Genomic DNA, 19628 nt, shown 5'->3' on the forward strand with positions numbered 1-19628 from the left:
ACTGCACCTATACTGTAAGTAAGGCATCACAGACAAGCCTCACTGGGCAATGTGGATCATAATATGTGAGTGCAGTCTCTGATGTCACCATTTTATTTGTCTTTTGGAAAGCCATCTCACATGGCTTTGTCCATTGTCATTTCTTCCCAATCTGTAGTATTGAGTTTGAGGGGTGGAGATCAGAAGCCAGAATTTGGCAGGAACCTGTTATAATAGTTGACAAATACTAAAAAGGATGACGATGTCCTTTGGCCTTCGGACTGGTTGAATTTTCTCAGTACACTTGTGTAATCATTAAGCATTAATCATGTAACCACAGTTAGTGATGTTTGGTTTAAAGAATTCACACTTGTTGCACCATGCTCTGAGCCCATAATCTTGAAATGTTTTCAACACTATCTCAAGATTTTGGAGATGTTCCTTGTCATCCTTACTGGTAACAATGATGTCATCCGTGTATACTGCGTGCTTGCGCAGCCTTGCAGCTCTTGGTGCATAGCTTTCTGCTGGAGTACAGGCGCAGATGCCACTCAAAAAATATGCCTATTGTGGCAATACAGCCTTTTGTGATCGTTTGTGGTGAGAAACACTTTGGACTCTTCTTCCATCTCACTCTGCAGGTAGGCCTCAGCTAATTCCACTTTGCTGAAGTGTTTCCCTCCAGAAAGGTTTGCAAAGATATCCTCTATTCTGGGCAGAGATAATGGTATACTTTCAGGACTGGGTTGATGGTGGCCTTTAAATCACCACAGATATTAACAGACCCATCCTTCTTGCCTACTAGGACTGCTGATGTTGCACAGGGTCTTCATGCAATCTTGGAAAGAATTCCTTCAGCCTCCATGTGATCTAGATCACTGGCTAATTTGCTGTGGATGGTTTTAGAAACTGGATGGACTTTGTAAAACTTGACATTTTCATTTCACACAATTTTACCCTTGATCTGTTTGAGTTTTCTAATGCCATCCTTCAACTCTGATTAGCATCTTGCTTTCCTAATTTGCTTTCAGTTGACTCTATTACAGAGGTTATGGCATTGTAAATCCCAGGGCTACCCAATCCTGTGTCACTCTCATCATTATCAGATTTTTCATCAACATCATGCAGAGTTTTGAAACTGTAACTAAATTTTTGATCTTTTTCTCTTCCCTGTACAGTTCATTTATTTTCTGGTCTGCCCGACATACTCGTTGTATGTGTTCTACTTTGTTGCATTTTCTGCAAGTTTCACCTTTAAATCTACATTGCTCTGGTGTATATGAGCCACTGCCACAATAGTAACACAGTTATTCGGCCAGGCAGGTTTCTGTTTAGACTTTGCAATTCTGTTCATGCTGACTCTCATTTCTAACTGCAACTCAATCGTGTTGCTGGCTGCTATTCCCATTAATACAGAAATTTCAATTGCTCTTTCAAATGTGAGTTGTGCTTCAGTTAGGAACCATTTTTGAATGTGTTCTTATAAAATTCGATAAACTAAATGATCTCTCAGTTCATCATTAAGCACTGACAATGACAATGCTCAGACAATTTCTTAAATTTAGCCATGTAAACTGATATGGACTCCCCTTCTTTTTGATTCCACGAATGAAATCTAATGCATTCTGCAATCAGCAGTGGTTTTGATTCTAAATGTTCCTTCATTATGTACATTATATCATCAAAGCTCATTTTGGCTGGTTTGATGGAGCAGTTAAACTTCTGAGCAAACTGTATGATTTTCCACAAATTGCACTCAGCAAAACTGGCACTTGTTTCTCATTGATTATCTCATTTGCCTTAAAATACTGCTCAATTTGCTCAGTATCCATCATCCAGGTATCTTTTGTGCAGTTGAAAGTGTCTATCTTTCCAATGAAGCGGGCCATTTCTGCTTTTCTTTATTTATTATTATTATCACTTGCTCTTCAACAAGTAGGTAGTCATCTTGGGTTCATTGTAAAACTTACTGGTCACCGCTGTTATGCTTTGTAATTCCAAAATATAAAATATATAGAAAGAAAAACATGGAGCCTGAAAATCAGTGCCAACTATGTTTTACTTTTAGAGAAGTACGTATAAATGAAGTGGTGGCGTAATGACTACACCATTCATGTGCTTTTACATATAACCTGTAATTTATTATGTAAACAACAAGGAAAGCTTCATCAAACAATATATTTACAATATTACTGAAATATTAAGTACACAACAAAACCTATTGGATATATAGCCTAAATAGAGTGGATGTGGAGAGGATGTTTCCTATCGTCAGGGAGTACAGAGAATTGAGAGACATCCAATTAGAACAGAGATGAGAAAAAAATTCTTCAGCCAGAGGGCTGTGAATATGTGGAATTCATTGCCACAGACAGGCGTGCAGTGCAAGTCCTTGGATATTTTTAAGGCGGAAGTTGATAGGTTTCTCATTAATCAGGGCACCAAAGTTTACGGGGAAAAGGCAGGAGAATGAGGCTGAGAAGGTTAATAAATCAGCCATGTTAGAATAGCAGAGCAGACTTGACTGGCCGAATGGCCTAATTTTGCTCATTGTGTTATGGTGTTATGGTGCAAATCTGGAATAAATAAGAAAAAGAAAACCTAAAGCAAATAATCAAATTATAAAAGTATTTTTTTTTGTTTCAAGGGCAAAAGAGACAATTAGGGGTTGCCTGCCTTGATCAGATCTCTTCTCCTCACTTCTTCTTGTACATGGTGTTGTAATGTGAGTGTTATTAAAAGTAAGCTAATACTAGTCGGGAAGCTGTTGGTAGCAAGAGGTGGGATCCGGGGTTGGCGGGGTCTTTACTTCTGCTTTTTTTACTCCCAGTATGCATTGTATATAGTTCCTCCACCCAGGCCGGATTGGAAGCCTCTGTATTGGAAATATCATTTGCCGTCCTAGATAAAGATGTTCTTTTGGCTATGAAGTTGTCGATGGTCTTTTTGTAAAGCAGAAGTTACCACATATTTTTGGTGACGAGGTAAACTGGTTTTGTGGACGGGTCGGCCCCGTTTTCGACCAGGAGCTGTGAGTGGGCGAGGAGCCTCGTGTTCGGATGGCTGCGTTCGGAACGGTCGGTGTGTTCGACGAGCAAATCGAGGAGTGGCCGGAGTACGAGGAAAGGTTGGGCCATTTTTTCTGTGCTAATGGAATTACTGAGGAGGCTAAGAAGCGCTCTATCATCCTGAGTGTGTGTGGGGCAAAGTCGTACAAGCTGATACAGAACTTAGCTACGTCACGGAAACCGGGAGAAATTCCATACGACGAACTGGTCAAGCTCGTGGGGAACCACCACAATCCGAAGCCTTCAGTGATAGTTCAACGGTTCAAGTTTCACAGCCATGTCCGGAAGCCAGGTCAGTATGTGGGTGATTTTCTGGCGGAGCTTCTGCAGCTGTCGGAGCATTGCGATTTCGGAGCCGTGTTGGATGACATGCTCCGTGACAGATTAGTATGCGGCATTAATAATGACGCTGTACAACGCCGCTTGTTGGGGGAAACCCTACTGTTGACTTTCAAGACAGCCCTAGAGATTGCTCAAGGCATGGAGATGGCTGCTGATAGTGCCAAGGATATATGGGGGGTTGCAGTTGGAGGCAGTGCTCCAAGTCAGGAGGGAGACTGGTAGTCAGGAAAAGCAGGTGAAATGTTTTCAGTGTGGAGGAACATACTATGCAAATGTTTGTAAATTCAAAGATACTGGCTGTAGCAAGAAGGGACGTTTAGTTAAAAAGTGCAGGAGCATAAAGGGTAAGGTTAAGCCTGGGCAGGGGAAAGCTCAACAGGCTCGGGCACCCACACACCACCTAGGAGAAGCAGACGAGGAGGCAGCGTGTGCCCACAATATGTTTGGGGTGGAAACGGATGAGGGACCACCTGAACCATATTATGCCACAGTCACTGTCAAGGGAGAGGACATTAAGTTCGAGACTGATTCAGGGGCTACTGCATTGGTCGTTAGTGAAGAGACCTACAGGAGGACATGGGGATCGAACCTGCCTCCCATCAGACCATCTAAGCTCCAACTCAGGACCTATACAGGGCAGCCCATACTTCATTTAGGGGTGTTATATGTGGATATTTCGGCCGGGGGCCAGAAGGCTGAAGCCAGGCTGGTGATAGCTAAGGGCAGTGGGCCCAGTCTTCTGGGCCGCGACCGGCTTCGCAAAATCCGGCTCAACTGGCATGAATATAAATATGCACACATGATGGAAGAGAATGAGGTGCAGCGTGAAGATGAAGTCTTCGATAGCAATATGAGTGACAGACGTAGTCTGGACACATTTGAGAGTGAGCTCGCAGCACATCTTGCGGCTCTTCAGCCTATCACAGGAGCAATTGAAGTTACCCCCTCGGCACTCAAAGCTTGCACGCCACTTCTAGTACGGCGAGGCAGTGACCCAGCTCTTGTATCACCTGCCCAGTTACAGCAAGGTGCATCTCAGCCTGATGATCCCACTAACAGGAATCTGCATGTGAAGCCAATCATAACAGTAGCAAACGGGGCACCCGCAGACGATGTAAGAACAGAGCCTCCAGGACCACCAGACAAGCATTCAGAAAGCACTCTAAGTGATTTGACAAAGAAAGTAAAATTTTCTGGAGGCGGTGGCCCCCTGGAAATCCATGTGGGTGCCTTTTAACTCTACGCTGAGTGGAAGATTCCTTGGCCTGAGTATTCGTGGTATTGAAGAGAGCAGCCGTTCAAGAAAAGAGAACCTGCTCCAGGAGAATGAATGTATCATCAAAATCAATGACTGTGATTTAACAGACAAGACCTTTGTTCAAGCACAAGAGGTTTTCCAAAACGCATTGCAATTTCCTGCTGTTGAACTCCAGATAGTTCCAAGTTATAACAAGGAACTCTATGAAAAATTTGCAATCGGGTCTATTCTGAGCCACGGTCGTGATGATGGTTCAAAAACCAAAGTTCCTTTTCGGTGTGTTCCAAGCCAGGTGGCAAACCTGCAGATGCCGCTTATCCCAATAATGCTGAGAATAGCTCGCCACCGATTTCAAAGAAGCTCAGTAGTCCAAAACAGTTAAGGAGCAATGACCACTTAATGCATACCAGGAAAGCATGTCCACCAGTGACTTTGCTAGAGGGAGAGACACTGGCAAAGGGGGCAGAGTCCCTGAAGAGGATGGACATTCTCACACAGACACACAGACCCCTCTCGTGTCCCCAACAGTAGATCCACCCAAAACATCCTCACCAGCGGTGCCTGCTGGGTCACCGGGGGTAGTGCGTAGATCGCAGTGTCCTTGCAAACCTCCTGACAGACTGAATCTTTGATTGGATTGTTGCTTTTGTTGTTAAATTGACTGTTGAATTTGGTGTTTTTGTATTGGTAACCTGTTGCTAATGATACCACTTTTTTTATTCCCCAGTTCTTCTATATGTGGGAAATGTTGGATTTTAAAGGGGGCGAACTGTTGTGATGTGAGTATTATTAAAAGTAAGTTAATACTAGTTGGGAAGCTGTTGGTAGCAGGAGGCGGGATCCAGGGTTGGCGGGGTCTTAACTTCCACTTTTTTTATTCCCAGTATGCATTTTACATAGTTCCTCCACTCATGCTGCATTGGAAGCCTCTGTATTGTAAATATCATTTGCCGTCTTAGATAAAGGTGCTCTTTTGGCCACCAAGTTGTTGAGTGGTCTTTTTGTAAAGTAGAAGTTACCACACATGGGCCTGGTCTTTAGGCCTTCTTTGCTTCTCTGATTCACTGCTACAGAACGTGTGGCTTTCTGTGTGTGATGAACACTGGGAATGAGCAGCAATGATGGCAACAGATCAGCACTGCTCATGAAATGGTGATAATGGTATTTACACTGCATTCTTCTAGACCTGGGCAAGCAATACATCCACAAACGTAAATCTCAATTCACCAAGTTGCAGTAAACATGTGTGCTTATGATTTGTAATTCAGGGTGGAAACAAATTGGTGTCTGCAGATTATGAAATCTGATTTATTTTCCGTTTGCTGAGAGTTCCATGTTTATTTACGCTTTGAACTGCTGAAAATTTCTTTTCCCCATCAAATGCCTTTACATCTAGCTATTTCCTATCTTTCAAATTGTGAGATCAAATTTCTTTGTTTAATTTAAATCAGTTTTGAACTGTTTGCTTTTGCTATTTTTCTCAGTGGAGTTGTCATTTCTAGATTCAACGATAGAATGATAGAAATAAGTTACATTTTGAAGGAAAATCAAAATGGTGTGTTCAGAAAATTAATCTTGGATCCTCAGTCCTCTCTTTCACAGTGATTTCCTATGTATGCATTGCTGTCCTTGTCAGTGAAACCATCTGGTCCCCACTTGCCACATGATTATGATTGAGTATGTGCCAAATGAAACAAACAATAACATCCCATTATTATACAAACCTTTACCTGACCACACAGCAGAGAGCTGATCTGACTGTGCTTTACTAAAAACTGCAATTTTTTACTTTCACAGTCCATCAGTCCCACAAAATTAAATCATCTCTCCCTAGACAGAACCAATTATTATTTGTATAACAAAATAAGTTTTCAGCAATCAAGTACTTCATTCACAAGTAATTCATTCACTTCTAGCTCTGAAATTGTGAAAAGAAATTATTTTGCACATAGCCTAGTTTCATTTTCTTTAGTGCCGTGGAAGTAGTAAATAAGCTTCTCGAGGTGATGGATGTCATGAGAGAAAGTTAATCATTGCCTCAGAATACAGGGATTTGCATGGATTCATGAGAATTTGTGTATCTGCAACAACTTACGTGAAGTGAGAAATATCTGAACAATTGAAGAGATGAGTCAGTGCATTGACAATTAAATTATGGTACTCTATACATTTAGAGATTCTTGTTACTTTCAAAACACATTTCTCTCAATCAACAGCAGCTTATATTTATGATGGTGCCTTATTGCTAGAAAGTGGCCTCAGGAGTTTTCTCTGCAGTATAATTACACCAAAATTAACATAAAGAGTGGTATATTAGAGGTGACTTAAATCTTGATAAATGAGATAGATTTAAAGAATGAGGGAGATATCGAGGGACAGATATTTAAGGAAGTCATCTCTTAATCAAATTGTTACATCATTTGATATTAAACAGATGTGAATAAGAGTATATCTATTCAGGAGGGAAAGCAGAGTCCAGGTTGATAGTCTTCTTTAACATGAAAGCTTGTAAACAATGCTGAGTGCTACTGGATAAAATTGAGCGGAAATAGCAGATAATACAAAAAAGAATGAAAAAAAAGCTTTAGAAGACCAACAGAGCATTAGACACAGGAGCAGAATTAGGCCATTTGGCCCACTGAGACTGCTCTGCTATTTAATCATGGCTGATCCAACCTTCTCGCTGTAGCCTTTGACACCCTCAAGAACCTATCAAGCCTTTCTTTAAATGTACCCAATGACATAGGCTCCACAGCCATCTTGTGTTTCACAGGTTTGCCACCCTCTAGCTGAAGAAATTTCACCTCATATCTGTTCTGAAGGGTTGTCCTTATATTCCAAGGTTGTGCCATCTGGCCCTAGGCTCTCTCACTATTGAACACATCCTCTTAATGTCTACTCTACCCAGTTCCTTTGATAATCAATAGGTATCAAAGAGATTTCCTTCCCACCCCATCCTGCTAAACTCCAGTGAGTACAGAGCTAGAGCCATCAAACAGTCCTCATACTTGAGCTCTTTCATCGCTGTGCTCATTCATGTAAACCTCTTCTGGACAGTCACCAACACCAATGTATCCTTTCTCAGATATGGGGCCCAAAACAGTTCAAAATACTCCTTGCGTTTATATTCTAGTCCTCTCAAAATGAATTCTGATATTGCATTTGCCTTCTTTACTTATGACTTAACCTGCCAGTTAGTTGTTAGGGAATCCTGCACTTGGACTCCCAGGTCTTTTCCTACCACTTTATTTAGAACTGGTCTGGTAGAAGGAATAAAGGTGTAGACTATTTTCTGTTTTCTAACTGCACAACCATACACTTCCCTATGCTGTAGTCAATCTGCCACTTCTTTGTTTATTCTTCCAACCTGTCCAAGTCCTCTGCAGACTCCCAGGTTCTTCAACACTACCTGCCTCTCCTCTGCCTTTGTATCGTCTTCAAACTTGATGAAAGAGCCATCCAGATCATTAACATATAAAGTGCAAACAAGCAGGCCCAACACCAACCACTGCAGAACACCAGAAAAGGCCCACTTAGATAACTTCTATCCATGCTACTATCTTTCCTGTAATACCGTGGGCTCTTATCTTGTTTAGTAGCCAATATGCAGCCTTCTGTAAATCCAAGACAGCAACAGCCACTGACAATTGTTTGCTTATTGAAACACAGAAACATAGAAAACCTACAGCACAATACAGGCCCTTCGGCCCACAATGCTGTGCGAACATGTCCTTACCTAAGAAATTACCTAGGGTTACCCATAGCCCTCTGTTTTTCCAAGCTCCATGTACCTATCCAGAAGTCTCTTAAAAAACTCTATTGTATCCACCTCCACCACTGTCGCTGGCAGCCCATTCCATGCACTCACCACCCTCTGCATAAAAAACTTACCCCTGACATCTCCTCTGTACCTACTTCCAAGCTCCTTAGAACTATGCCCTCTCATGCAAGTCATTTCAACCCTGGGAAAGAGCCTCTGACTATCCCCACGATCAATGTATCTCACCATCTTATACACCTCTATCAGGTCACCTCTCATCCTCTGTCACTCGAAGGAAAAAAGGCCGAGTTCACTCAACTTATTCTCATAAGACATGCCTCTCAATCCAGGCAATATCCTTGTAAATCTCCTCTGCACCCTTTCTAAAGTTTCCAGATCCTTCCTGTAGTGAGGCGACCAGAACTGAGCACAGTACTCCAAGTGGGGTCTGACCAGGGTCCTATATAGCAGCAACATTACCTCTCGCTCCTAAATTCAATTCCATGATTGATGAAGGCTGATGCATCGTATGCTTCTTAACCACAGAGTCAACCTGCTTTGAGTGTCCTATGGACTCGGACCCCAAGATTCCTTTGATCTTCCACACTGCCAAGAGTCTTGCCATTAATACTATATTGTACCATCATACTTAACCTACCAAAATGAACCAACTCACGCTTATCGTGGTTGAACTCCATCTGCCACTTCTCAGCCCTGTTTTGCATGCTGTCGGTGACCTGCTGTAACTTCTGGCAGCCTTCCACACTATCCACAACACCCCCAACCTTTCTGTTATCAGTAAATTTACTAACCCATTCCTCCACTTTCTCATCCTGGTCATTTAAAAAAATCACCAAGAGTAGGGGTCCCAGAACAGATCCCTAAAGCACATCACTGATCACCAACCTCTATATAGAATATGATCCGCCTACTACTACTCTTTGCTTTCTGTGGGCAAGCCAATTCTGGATCCACAAAGCAATATCCTCTTGGATCCCATGCCTCCTTACTTTCTCAATAAGCCTTGCATGGGGTACCTTATCAAATGCCTTGCTGAAATCCATATACACTACATCTACTGCTCTATGTACATCAACGTGTTTAGTCACACCTTCATAAAATCATATCAGGCTCGTAAGGCATGGCCTGCCTTTGAAAAAGCCATGCTGACTATTCCTAATCATATTATGCCTCTCCAAATGTTCAGAAATCTTACCTCTCAGGATCTTTTCCATCAACTTACCAACCACTGAAGTAAGACTGACTGGTCTATAATTTTCTGTGCTATCTCTACTTCCTTCCTTGAATAAGGGAACAACACCCACAAACCTCCAATCTTCTGGAACATCTCTCATCCTCATTGATGATGCAAAGATCATCACCAGAGGCTCAGCAATTTCCTCCCTTGCTTCCCACAGTAACCTGGGGTACATATCGTCCAGTCCTGGTGACTTATCCAACGATGCTTTCCAAAAGCTCCAGCACATCCTCTTTCTTAATATCTAATATACTCAAGCTTTTCAGTTTGCTGTAAGTCATCCCTACAATCCCTACAATCACCAAGTGAATTTTCCGTAGTGAATTCTGAAGCAAAGTATTCATTAAGTACCTCTGCTATCTCCTCCGGTTCCATACATACTTTTCCACTGTCACACTTGATTGGTCCTATTCTCTCATGTCTTATCCTCTTGCTCTTCACATACTTGTAGAATGCCTCTGGGTTTTCCTTAATCCTGTCCGCTAAGGCCTTCTCATGGCTCCTTCTGACTCCTTCATGCTCGCCTTATAATCTTCTAGATCTCTATCATTACTTAGATTTCTAAAATCTTTCGTAAGCTTTTCTTCTTGACTAGATTTCCAACAGCCTTTGTACACCATGGTTCCTGTACCCTACCATTCTTTCCCTGTCTCACTGGAACATATGTATGCAGAACTCTGCGTAAATAACCTTTGAACATTTGCCACATTTCTTCCATACATTTCCTTGAGAATATCTGTTCCCAGTTTATGCTTCCAAGTTCCTGACTGATAGCTTCATATTTCCCCTTACTCCAATTAAACGCTTTCCTAACTTGTGCATTCCTATCCTTCTCCAAAGCTATAGTAAAGGATTTATCTTACTCGTTACTTTCTCAAGGAATTCCAACAGATCTGTCAGGTAAGATCTCTGCTTAATGAAACTTTACTCATCAAATGTTTCCAAGTACCCTGAAACCTCATTCTTTATAATGGATTCTAAAATCTTACATACCACTGAAGAGAGACTAACTAGCGGATAATGTACTAGTTTTTTTTTGCCTCCCCCCACCCCTTCTTAAAGAATAAAGAGACAGCTGTGATATTCTAGTTCTCTGGAACCATTCCTGACTCTAGTGATTGTTGAAGGATCACTACTGATTTCCCCACAATCTCTTCAGCTGTCTTTTTCAGAACCATTGGCTGTATTCTGCCTTGTCCAGGTGACTTATCCAACTTCAGACCTTTCAGCTTCCCAAGCACTCCTTTGTAGTAATAGGGACTATACTCACTTCTGACCCCTGACGCCGCTCCGATTTCTACGATGTTGTCAGTGTTTTCCAAGATGAAGACTGACGTAAAATATTTATTCACTTTGTCCCCAATTTCTTCATTCCCCATTGCTACTTCTCCAGCATCATTTTCCGGCTATCCAATTGTCCACTCTTGCCTCACTTTTACTCTTTATATATCAGAAAATATTTGATATCTTCTGCCATAGTCTGTTGTTTTCTTCTACTTCAGAAACAGTTCAGTTTCTTTTCATTCTTTTTGAGTCCTGAGGAAGGGTCTCAGCCCAAAAAGTTGATTGTTTATTCATTTCCATAGATGCTGCCTGAACTGCTGAGTTCCTCCAGCATTTTTATGTGTTACTCTAGATTTAAAGCATCTGCAGAATCTCTTGTGTTTATATTTTACTTGATGCCTTATTATTCTTCTCATCTTATGTGAGTCTGAAGATGCTTTTAGTGAACAGCAGGAGTTGATCTTTTATTCGTTCATCCTGCTGCACTGAATTTACACCACACTGTGTTTGACCACAACTTATTTCAGAACCTGGTGTGTGTTCATTTCCCTCGATTTTGAAATTCACAAATGGTGAAGCAGTTCCATTGCTCTGCAACAGATTTGCAATTCGGTGATAGAGACACAAACACATCATTCACACCTCTTGGGTGGTGGAAGTCAAATGTATCAGTTTGTTTGATGGATTTTAAAGAGTACAGTACAGTGCAAAAGTCATAGGCACGCTAGCTATATATATCTGCCCAAGACTTTTGCACAGTACTGTATATACTAAATGTTTACCAATATTTACTAAAATTTAAGACTCACAGATATTGCTGTAAGTAAAGGACGGAGATGGAGGTCTTTCCATCATGTGCTTCAAATCAAGTCACAGGAAATGATATAAAAGCAGTTTATAGTGCTGTGCAAAAGTGTTAGGCACCCTAGCTATATATATTTACATAAGTCTTTTTGCACAGTACTGTATATTGCAAAAGTTACTATGATTAACATGAAGATACAAGAAGAACTGCAGATGCTGGAAATCTGGAGCAACATCTGGCATTCTGGAGGAACTCATTTGGTCAGGCAGCATACGTAGAGGGATATGGACAGTCAAAGACTTGAGTCAAATCATTCACAGGATCTTAATCCAAAGCTCTCAGCCATTAATATAAATATTTTGAAGTATTATATTTTGAAATAAGTGAGGGGCCAATTCAGTTAACTTTATTGTTATGGAACAAAGGTTCTACTACAAGTGTTAAAGTTGAATTTTACCCAATTATAATTTATATATTAACTTATAGACTCATAGAAAGATACAATTTGGAAATAGGACCTTCCATCCACCAAATCCACATCCATTGCCAACCATCCATTCACACTCCTTCCAACTATGCTCATCTTGTTCTATTTTAATTCCATTTTCTTACTTTTTAAATGTCTTTTAGGGTGCCAGACTGCTAATGTTGGAAATCTGAAGTGAAAATATTGCAAATACCCATCAGTTCAATCAGTGTTAGAGAAACATGTTTCAGGTTAAGAAGTCTTCATCAGAAATGGAAAAGTGAGAGAACAACTGTGTAGAGAGGGGAAGGGGTGAAGGAAGCAAATGAGAGGATGCAGGCCTGTGATAGTAATATAGCAATTATTAAAAAGGGGGTTAGTAAAGACTCAAGAGACAGCAGGTGTTGGAATCTGGAGTAAAAAAAAACAAACTGCTGGACGAACTCATTTGGTCAAGTAGCAACTGTGGAAGGAAATGGCCAGTTAACCATTTGGGTCATGACTCCTCAACTAGATATAAAAGAAATAATGTGAAAGGAAAAGATCAAATAATACCCATGGAGAGAGAAAAAAATGGATAGTTGCTTTATATCATTAATTTCAATATTAAATCATTCAGATCATGATTGCTCAGGTGAAAGACAATTATTATTATTCACATGATTTAACTGCATTGTGAGTTTACAGTGCCATCCCTGAGCAACGTTGGAAACAGAGAGGTGAGAGGACCACATGTGTTCTGTGATCACTGCACACTGAGGGCTGGCTCCTGGTATCAGCATCTTCAATGCGTATTGTTTACAGGGGAAACATAAGCAGTATTGATACAATGTCAGAGGATGTATTGATTTGTTGGAGGAATGAACGTAAAGATGAATACCGAATGTATTTCCTGTGTATAATGTTATGAAAAAGTATATTGTTGAAATAAATAAATAGAGAGGTCAGAGTGGAAGAGGGTCAGAGTGGAAGAGGGTCGGTGTGGAAGAGGGTCAGAGTGGAAGAGGGTCGGAGTGGAAGAGGGTCGGAGTGGAAGAGGGTCTGAGTGGAAGAGGGTCTGAGTGGAAGAGGGTCTGAGTGGAAGAGGGTCGGAGTGGAAGAGGGTCGGAGTGGAAGAGGGTCGGAGTGGAAGAGGGTTGGAGTGGAAGAGGGTCGGAGTGGGTCGGAGTGGAAGAGGGTCGGAGTGGAAGAGGGTCAGAGTGGAAGAGGGTCAGAGTGGAAGAGGGTCGGAGTGGAAGAGGGTCAGAGTGGAAGAGGGTCAGAGTGGAAGAGGGTCAGAGTGGAAGAGGGTTGGAGTGGAAGAGGGTCGGAGTGGGTCGGAGAGGAAGAGGGTCGGAGTGGAAAAGGGTCAGAGTGGAAGAGGGCCGGAGTGGAAGAGGGTCGGAGTGGAAGAGGGTCAGAGTGGAAGAGGGTCGGAGTGGAAGAGGGTCGGAGTGGAAGAGGGTCAGAGTGGAAGAGGGTCGGAGTGGAAGAGGGTCAGAGTGGAAGAGGGTCGGAGTGGAAGAGGGTCAGAGTGGAAGAGGGTCAGAGTGGAAGAGGGTCGGAGTGGAAGAGGGCCGGAGTGGAAGAAGGTCAGAGTGGAAGAAGGTCGGAGTGGAAGAAGGTCGGAGTGGAAGAGGGTCAGAGTGGAAGAGGGTCAGAGTGGAAGAGGGTCGGAGTGGAAGAGGGTCGGAGTGGAAGAGGGTTGGAGTGGAAGAGGGTCTGAGTGGAAGAGGGTTGGAGTGGAAGAGGGTCTGAGTGCTAAATTGACAAGTGCCTGGAAGCTCAGATGGATTGAATGGCTCATTCAAACTCTGCTTTCTTCCTTTGTTGTAAAAGAGACCACACCAGGAGCACTGAATCCAATATGTGAAATTGAAACATAACAAAATACAGTACATTAAAGTGTAAATGAAAAGCTACGTCACCTGAAAGGACCATTTGTGTCCCTAGAATTGCTTCCATGCCTTCTTTTTGTTACTACCATTGGGCAGGAGGTGCAGAAGCCTTGGTTTCCATGTCACCAGTTCTGTAACAGTTATTACCCTACAAATACCCGGCTCCTGACCTGCTACGATTAACTTCATTCACCACTATTCTGAACTGATTCTACGGCTTAGAGACTTACCTTAAAGGAATCTGTACAACTCATTTTCTCAAAATGATTTTATTTGCACAGTTTGACTTCTATGTAAATTGGTGTTTTATTAGTCTTTGTTTATCTGTAGTTTTTTGTACAATTCTACTGTGTTTCTTTTTTCCCTGTAAATGTCTGGAAGAAAATGAATCTCAAGGTTGTATCTGATAACATAGGTACTCTGATAATAAATTTACTTTGAACTTTGGGTAGTAGAAGGTTAAGAAGTAAAAGGGTGAAATTGTGCAGTTACTGAGATTTTCATGTGGAATGAAAAAATGTGTTGGTTCATGGAATTCTCCCGAAGGCACTTCCTCACATAATTTTCCCGTTCCATCACGTGCATCACAGCACATACTGTTTCACTTTTAGCCTGCCCTCCAGCCAGGGACCCAAATATCTGCAATTTGTCAGCTCCATAATGGGTATTATCCTCCTGACTATCAATAACATCTTCAAAAGGAGATGCCTCAAAAAGAGGCAACTCATCATTAAGGACCTTCACTATTCTGGATATGCCCTTTTCTCAATACTATCATCAGAGAAGAGGTACAGGAGCCTGAAGACACACTCTCAGCATTTTAGGAACAGCTACCTCCCCTCTGCCTTCAGATTTCTGAATGGACTGAATGAACCCATGGACACTACCTCACTATTTTGTCTCTCGTTTTCACTACCCTTCTAATTTTTTAAATACATATATTTCTTATTGTAATTTATAGTTTATTTTATGTATTGCTCTGTTATACTGCCACAAAACAACATATCCATGAATATGTCAGAGATAATAAACCTGCTTCTGATTCTGATTTTGCCTTTTATCTGCCTACTGTCCTTCCTTGTGAAGGAGTGGCTCATTTGCAGTTCTTTTAATCTAATGGCTTACGCTTGCTGCTCACAATATGGCATTCTCTGCATTGGAGAAACACGCCTGCTTTCCCAAACTCTCTTCAGTCCACAAGGGGAACTCTGAGCTTTCGGTTGCCCGTCACTTTAACACCATATCTTTGTGCCTCCAAGATTGCTCCAAAGATGCCCAACTCAGGCTTGAGGAAGCACATTATCTTTCACTTGGGCTTAATGTTGAATTTGACCATTTCAGGTAACCACTGTTATTGCTTTCTGTCTCTCCACTGATGTGGCTGTACATTTCAATTTGTTCCTTCTTTGCTCTTCTGTGTCGAACTGCTGGTTATTAATTATTTCTGTGACAGTTCCATTTACACACTATCACAGATATTTCCTGTGTTCCCTCTGCCCCTCTCATTTTCTGCAGCTTAATACGCTTGTTTTCTCTTTCCTTCCATTCTGATGCAGGGTCTTTGATCTGAAGTATTTTATTTTTATTTAGAAACCGGCCTTTACAGCCCCATGTCCTTGTGCCGCTCAATTACACCCATGTGACCAATTAACCTGCTAACCTCTATGTCTGGGGTATCCAGAACTGGAGGGCACAACCTTAAAATTGAGGGGCGACCTTTTAGACCAGAGGTAAGGAGGAATTATTTTAGCCAGAGACTGGTGAATTTGTGGAATGCTCTGCCACTGACTGTGGTGGAGGCCAAGTCCACAAATTGATTAAAGTGGAAGTTGATTGTTTCCAGATTGATCGGGACGTCGCAGGATATGGCAAGAGGGCAGGGGTTGGGATTGAGCGGGATGCTGGATTGGCTATGGTGGAATGGCAGAGCCAACCCAATGGGCTGAATGGCCTGCTTTTGCTCCTGTGTCTTATGGTCATATGGTCTTTCGAATTTGGGAGGAAACTGTAGCATCAGGAGGAAATCATACAGAACGTACAAACATCAAACAGTGAAATTGAACCAGGGCACTGGTACTATAATATTTTACACTAACTCCTATACTATCATAGAGCCTAAAATATGGACTCTATTTTTCTATGTACACATGCTGCTTGACTGGTTGAGGAGCATCTTCAACTTCATATTTTGATATCACAGTTTATGTATGTTTGTCACCTGTTAGCTCATTTCTGAGCATCCCCAATGATGCATTCCAACGCAGTGAAGTGAAAAACACACAGTCCCTTTTACTTTGTTTTTAAGGCAGTCATCGTGCCTTCGGTGGAGATGAGTTCTGTAACTGTCACAATGGGGTATAGCGAAGCTTCAGTAACCATTTGTATTTATAATTCCTCATGCAGTCATCAAAGTTATTAAGCAAAGAGTGAGGTACCTTTGGAAGCAAATCACTCAAATTTTTCAACTATTTTATAGTTAAAGTAAGACTGAAGCCCAGTTTCAGGCTGAAGTCTATTGATATTCTTGAACCATTCAAAATTATACATTATTCTTATGACATAATGTTCTTTTTCAAAAATGTCCACTTGCAATTTGCAGAACCTTTCTCTCATTTATTGCAGTGGAGACAATTGTCAACGTGTTTTGTAGGGGTGGTTCTCCAGCAGCTTCTTCTGTTTAGTTCTGGTGATGCTAAATATCATGACACTTGTTACAATGGCCATTATATCCAAAGGGGAATTTAGTATGAATTGGTGCAGCATCTTGTATTGGAACTAAATATTTTTAATACTTTCTCGCATCTGGTTGTTACACAGAGAGTACACAATACTGACTTAAATATTTAATCATTTATATCACTTTACCTTCTGCTGGTATAAAGGTGACCATGATGTAACCTTATTTATTATTGAGGTTCTAAGGATCAGCACTAACTTTATCGTCCTTCACACTATTGCTTTGTGATGGCAGTACTATATATGTGAAATACCCATTGACATCATAGAGAAATATATTTACAGATTTTAAGCTGGCTGCAAGAGAAATTTTTCATTTGAAAGTAAAAACAATGTGAACTTATTTCTTCAATGGAAAACCCTGGGCTTAATGGCATAATGAAGACAGAAGGAGAACTCCGGCAGAAAAAAGTCAGGTTTCGTGTATCTTCAGCAAACAGTGGAAGGGTGCTGAAGGAGGTGTACACTGATGAAGACCTGGTGGGCTTGCAAGTTTCTGAATTTGCCAGCATTTCTGAGACAGAGCAAGGCAGCGGTTACGGTGAAGTGAACGGATATAACAAGCAGCATTTCTCCCTGGAAACTGATGGCAGTGAAAGTGAATGTGATGACATGCTTCTGTTAGCAAGCACCACAAAAGACAGAGGAATCTATAGAAAGAGAATTAATATCTTGAGTAAAAATGGTACAGTAAGGGGTGTCAAGCACAAAGTCAGTGCTGGACAGGCACTTTTCAGTAACTTGTCAAATGGTGCTGTTCAGGTACGTCGTTAAGAATATAAAGATTGTTCAAACTGGCCCTTACCTCTGGTAATTAACACCAGTGTTGGCATCGGATTTTTCTTTAAATGTGTGATATCAAAATACTTGCTACCATACGGTAATCTTAAACATGTGATCAAGAATCTTAAAAATTATCAAGCGAGGTAGGGTGATGCCAGTACCGGATACCACCCATGTTTTGAATTTAATGTGTGGATATTCTATGACACCATTGGCATAAATATATCACATAGTTTCTAGATTGTTGTTTACGTCCCTTAGTGCACGGTTGTATCAGGAATCCAAGCTGAGCCACAGCAGAAGAAAAACCTTTTGTGTTTTCTGTTGTAGTAAACAAATGATGTAACAATGTCAAAGGTCACCTGTTGTTAGTACATAGCATTTACAACTGAGATATAAGGAAATAATGTAGGTAACTGTCTTACTTGTGGATTTCCGTTTGATTATATTTGCAAGGACTGTACATGTTTTCAGTTTTAACAGCTGTTTTGCTTTGTTCTGAAAGGACTCATTGTATTGGGATGGCAACTGTTCAGTGTATTTTGTGATTGTGGCTGACCATATTCCTTATACCTTCATCACTCAGATAAATGTTTGTAAATTGTTGTATTCATTTGTCAAGTTAGTTAGCAATGAAATGCATTTCCCATTGTTAAAAGCAATTCATAAGCCCTTTTCCTATCTTCAATTAGCATCAATAGCGTTGGAAGCTGGTTTTATAAACATTAATAATCTTTTCAGTTGTTTAGTTTCCAAACTTATTAGCAAAACTCAGTAAATATATTGTCCTTTTTCAAACTCAACACTTGAATAAAATTTTCCTTCATTGCTGTTATTACCTATTTATTTTATCTTATCTGTTCAAATAATGGATCAGGTATCATATTACTGTGTTAAATGTTTAAAATCTTGCTAACAGTAACTTTTAGGCTTTCAACTACTGTAAAATGCTGCAAATAAAGACATAGCTTTTGCAGCACAGGAGCAGGACTCTTGGCCTAGTTGGTGAATCTTCACACAAGCCTTCTCCCATTCACTTCAATTGATTAGAATAAGCTTTTCCTTTCGCCCTTACAAATTTATGAGGTATCACTTTAAATGCATTCATGCCTTTCAATTCAACCAAATCCACTTTATAGCAATTTCCAAGTCTTCTTTACTTTTTTTTGTATCGAGAAATAAATCTTTGTTTGTAGTCTTAATGGCACTGTTATTTCTAATGATCTGTGCTCCTCATTTGCCTTTGAGTGAGTGAGGGCTTCCATCAGTCAGAGGTGACCATGGATATTGCGTTCTAGCTGTCTAGATATGCAAGTCTAGCAGTACGATATGAAGAGCAAGCTGCTGCCCATGTAGCAAGCTCCCCTGTCCATGTATTTGATGAACCCAAAGGAACGGCAGAGACCGATACAGTTTGGCACCTGCAGTGTTGCAGGAGTTGCCAGTTAGCGTTGCACTCAATGTAGGACTGCCTTAGGGACCCCAGCTCCGGATTTTTCACTCAGTGTTTACTCCCGAAGCCTTCCCCATGAGTGAATATAGCCGCAAGGCAGTGGAGATTTGAGATCAGAGTTTTCCTTCTTTTCGATGAGCTGCCAACCATGGCTGACAAGTACCATCTGCCCGAAGCGACTGGTTTTAAGAATAAAGAAGTCCGGCGGGGCTGGGCTAACTCAAGCTGGGGTCGTATCCATTCCAGTCCTCGGTGGAATACCCTGCGGCTGCGGTACATAAAAGTGACAACACCCCGGTCACTTTGCCCCTTCTCCTATCAGTAGAAGCGGTTCTGCTGGGCTTAGTGGTTAAGCCACAAGTGAAAACCAGGACTTGGAATTGGTTGTCAGAGGCTGTTTGAAGCGCACGCCATTGGGAGCATTTAATAGGTATCAGGAGCTAGTATCACTCCCAGCTATAACAATCTTAAGGGTCCTTACTGCTTTTAGACACATGTAATTCAAGGAGTAGATGGTCTCTGTTCATTCCAACAAGTGCAAGTGATTGTTGCCCTGCAA

The 19628-nt window shown here is 41.3% G+C and overlaps 1 protein-coding gene and 1 long non-coding RNA gene across 2 annotated transcripts in view; both read left to right on the forward strand.

Moving 5' to 3' along the window:
* Positions 1–323: 323 nt before the first annotated feature.
* Positions 324–15661, forward strand: LOC132404719 (uncharacterized). The gene is made up of 3 exons (XR_009515651.1): positions 324–620; positions 5375–5426; positions 14039–15661. It is a non-coding gene; the product is annotated as an uncharacterized LOC132404719 (long non-coding RNA).
* A 61-nt stretch (positions 15662–15722) lies between these two features.
* grxcr1a (glutaredoxin and cysteine rich domain containing 1 a) overlaps positions 15723–19628 on the forward strand; it is a 49777-nt gene continuing 45871 nt past the window's right edge. Inside the window, exon 1 of the mRNA XM_059989118.1 lies at positions 15723–17595. Coding sequence (XP_059845101.1) covers positions 17185–17595 — 411 coding nt within the window. The 5' untranslated portion in view covers positions 15723–17184. The remainder of the gene's footprint in view (positions 17596–19628) is intronic.

Source organism: Hypanus sabinus, chromosome 14 (genome assembly GCF_030144855.1).
Source record: "Hypanus sabinus isolate sHypSab1 chromosome 14, sHypSab1.hap1, whole genome shotgun sequence".
In the NCBI taxonomy this organism is placed as follows: domain Eukaryota; kingdom Metazoa; phylum Chordata; class Chondrichthyes; order Myliobatiformes; family Dasyatidae; genus Hypanus; species Hypanus sabinus.